This window comes from Crocuta crocuta, unplaced genomic scaffold (genome assembly GCF_008692635.1).
Source record: "Crocuta crocuta isolate KB4526 unplaced genomic scaffold, BGI_CrCroc_1.0 scaffold23, whole genome shotgun sequence".
Classification (NCBI taxonomy): domain Eukaryota; kingdom Metazoa; phylum Chordata; class Mammalia; order Carnivora; family Hyaenidae; genus Crocuta; species Crocuta crocuta.
Genome location: NW_027529439.1, coordinates 36,681 through 39,672, shown reverse-complemented (window position 1 = coordinate 39,672; position 2,992 = coordinate 36,681). Strand labels below are relative to the sequence as shown.

Here is a 2,992-nt window from a genome sequence, read left to right as displayed (position 1 = left end):
GACAGACTCTGAAACAGGCTCCAGGCTCTGAGCCGGCAGTCAGCACAGAGCCCGACGCGGGGCTCGAACCCACGAACCGCGAGTTCATGACCTAAGCGAAAGTTGGACGCTCAGCCAACTAAGCCACCCAGGCGCCCCAGAGGTATTCTAACATAAGAGGAAACAAACCCAAAGAGGCAGAGACTCGTCCCACAGAAGCTGGACAGACCTTTAGTCCAGCTCTCTGTTTCACTCAAATTTTAAGTGTTGCTTTACCACTTTTGGTGGGGGGTTAGAGGGAGACCTTAGAAGTTGTAATATCCTTCCTTTTTCTTATTTTTTAAATTTATTTTTGGGAGAAAGAATTATGAGTGGGGGAGGGGCAGTGAGAGAGGGAGACAGAAGTTCCAAAGTAGGCTCAGTGCTGACAGCAAAGAGCCTGATGTGGGGCTCGAGCTCATGAACCGTGAAATCATGACCTGAGCGGAAGTTGGATGCTTCATGGACTGAGCCATGCAGGCATCCCAGATTGCTCCTTTTTCTAGGTCTTAGTTTGGCAGAGCACCTTTTGCAGCTTTTGTTCCATGTGCACCTTCCACTGACAAAGTCACTAGCTAGCCAGGTGACTCAGCAGCCTGGAAGCTGGTCACTCTTTGACACAGCCACACAGGGACAAGTCCAGTCCATCTGATTGATCTTGTAGGCCATAGACCCATGACCCCACTTGACCCTTCAAGAATCATTCTTTCCAGGAAGATTATAGTCACTGAGTTTAGAGCAAGGACTTTGCCTTGTTCATTGTCTCTCAATGTTAGGTACTGTGTTGAGCAAATTGAAATGATTGTCCACCTTCTATATGCAGAACTGGTAATAGTTTAAGTGAGTTTTTAGGAAAATTATCTTGGGTTTCCAGCCTGAGGTGGGAACACAAAACTGCAATTTTCACTGTAGATTAAAAAATCTAAATCTGAAAGCATGTGTGTATTTTCCCAAAATTATTTCACACTTGTCTTTTGTATGCCTGCAGATTCTATTCATTGTACAGAAGTTTTCAGCTATTCCTGAAAATACAATTTGCTGATAAAAGGAATATTCTATAAACATTTCTATATTATTTATATTAAATATTTNAGGCTCTGTGCTGACTGCCAGCTCAGAGCCTGGAGCCTGTTTCAGTCTGTGACTCCCTCTCTCTCTGACCCTCCCCTGCTCACGCTGTCTCTCTCTCTCTTAGAAATAAATTTAAAAAAAAATTTATATACAACAAAATACAAATTTAACAGATTTTTTTTTTAGTGTTAGAAGTGTATATATCCATATAACCAGCACTGCAGTCAGAATTTCTGTCATCCTCAGGGTTCCTTTTCCCCTTTTGTAGCTTACCTAGCACCTGCAGCTTTAGTCAATCAGTGTTTTTTTTCTTCTGGATTCACTGTGTCATTCCTTTTTATGACCAAATAACATTCCATTGAATGAATATGCCATATTTGGTATGTCATCGCTTAGTGGACATTTGGGTGTTTCCATTTTGGAACTGCCTTAAGTAATGCTGCTCTGGGGGCACCTGGGTGGCTCAGTTAGCATCTGACTCTTTTTTTTTTTTTTTAATGTTTATTTTTGAGAAAGAGAGAGACAGAGCTTGAAGTGGTGAGAGGGAGGAGCAGAGAGAGAGGGAGATACAGAATCGGAAGCAGACTCCAGGCTCTGTGCTGTCAGCACAGAGCCCAACGTGGGGCTTGAACCCACGAACCCTGAAATCATGACCTGAGCCGAAATCGGATGCTTAGCCGACTGAGCCACCAGGTGCTCCAAGCGTCTGACTCTTGATTTCAACTCAGGACATGATCTCTCCCTCTCCCTCTGCCCCTTCCCTGCTTGTGCATGTTTACGCTGTCTGTCTCAAAAAAAAATGCTGTTCTGAACATTTTATGTACAAGTTTTTGAATGAACATATGTTTTCAGTTCTCTTGAGTATATATTACCTAGGAGTGGAATTATTGGATGATATGGTAATTCTATGTTAAACTTTTTGAGGAAGGTGCCTGGGTGGCTCAGTTGGTTAAGCATCTTACTTCCGCTCAGGTCATGACTCACGGTTCAAGAGTTCAAGCCCCACATCAGGTGAGCTTGAGCCCTGCTTTGGGTGAACATGAACCCCTCACTGGGTGAGCCCCACTTCTCTCTCTCTCTTAAACCCTTAGAGAATTCTCTCTCTCTCTCCCTTTTTTTGTCCCTCCCTCTTGTACCATCTCTCTCTCTCTCAAAAAAAAAAACAATAAGTTTTTGAAGAACCATCAGATTGTTTTTCATAGGGCTCTACTATTTTACATTCCTATCTGTAATGCGTGAGGGTTCCAATTTCTCCTCATCCTCACTGACACTTGTTAGAGCAAGTCCTAGAGGTATGAAAAATTTTTGCTTTTTGATAAGATTTAGTATAAATCAAAGATAAACATAAGGTAATGAAATATTGCTACAAACTTAGTAGAGGAATTAATGGATATGTATCAATGTCATTTTATGTTCTAGGAGGATGGACTCAGGCAAGTTCTGGAGGAGATGAAAGCTTTGTATGAACAAAACCAGTCTGATGTGTAAGTTTTGATGAGATTGATATTTTATTATATTTTAATTAGGTTTTTATTTATTTATTTTTTAATGGTTTCAGGAGTAGAATTTAGTGGTCATCACTTTCATATAACACCCAGTGCTCATCTCAACAAGTGCTCTCCTTAACGCCCATCACCCATTTAGCCCATTCCCCCACCCAGCACCCCTCCAGCATCCCTTAGTTTGTTTTCTGTATTTAAGAGTCTCTTATGGTTTGCCTCCCTCTCTGTTTTCCTTTGCTTTCCCTATTTTCATCTGTTTTGTTTCTTTTTTTTTAATGTTTTATTTATTTCTAGGAGAGAGAGACAGCGTGAGCAGGGGAGGGTCAGAGAGAGAGGGAGTCACAGACTGAAACAGGCTCCAGGCTCTGAGCTGGCAGTCAGCACAGAGCCCGACGCGGGGC

At 42.3% G+C, this 2,992-nt stretch overlaps 1 protein-coding gene across 3 annotated transcripts in view; it reads left to right on the top strand.

Annotated features, from left to right (window-relative positions):
* The window catches only part of GINS1 (GINS complex subunit 1), a 27,872-nt gene that overhangs the window by 2,147 nt on the left and 22,733 nt on the right, over positions 1-2,992 (top strand). For all 3 annotated transcript variants that reach the window (XR_013334161.1, XM_077760153.1, XM_077760152.1), the window contains exon 2: positions 2,509-2,573. Coding sequence is in view for 2 of the 3 variants with exons in the window: in XM_077760153.1 (XP_077616279.1) it covers positions 2,509-2,573 (65 nt within the window). In the remaining variant the exon portion in view is untranslated. The remainder of the gene's footprint in view (positions 1-2,508; positions 2,574-2,992) is intronic.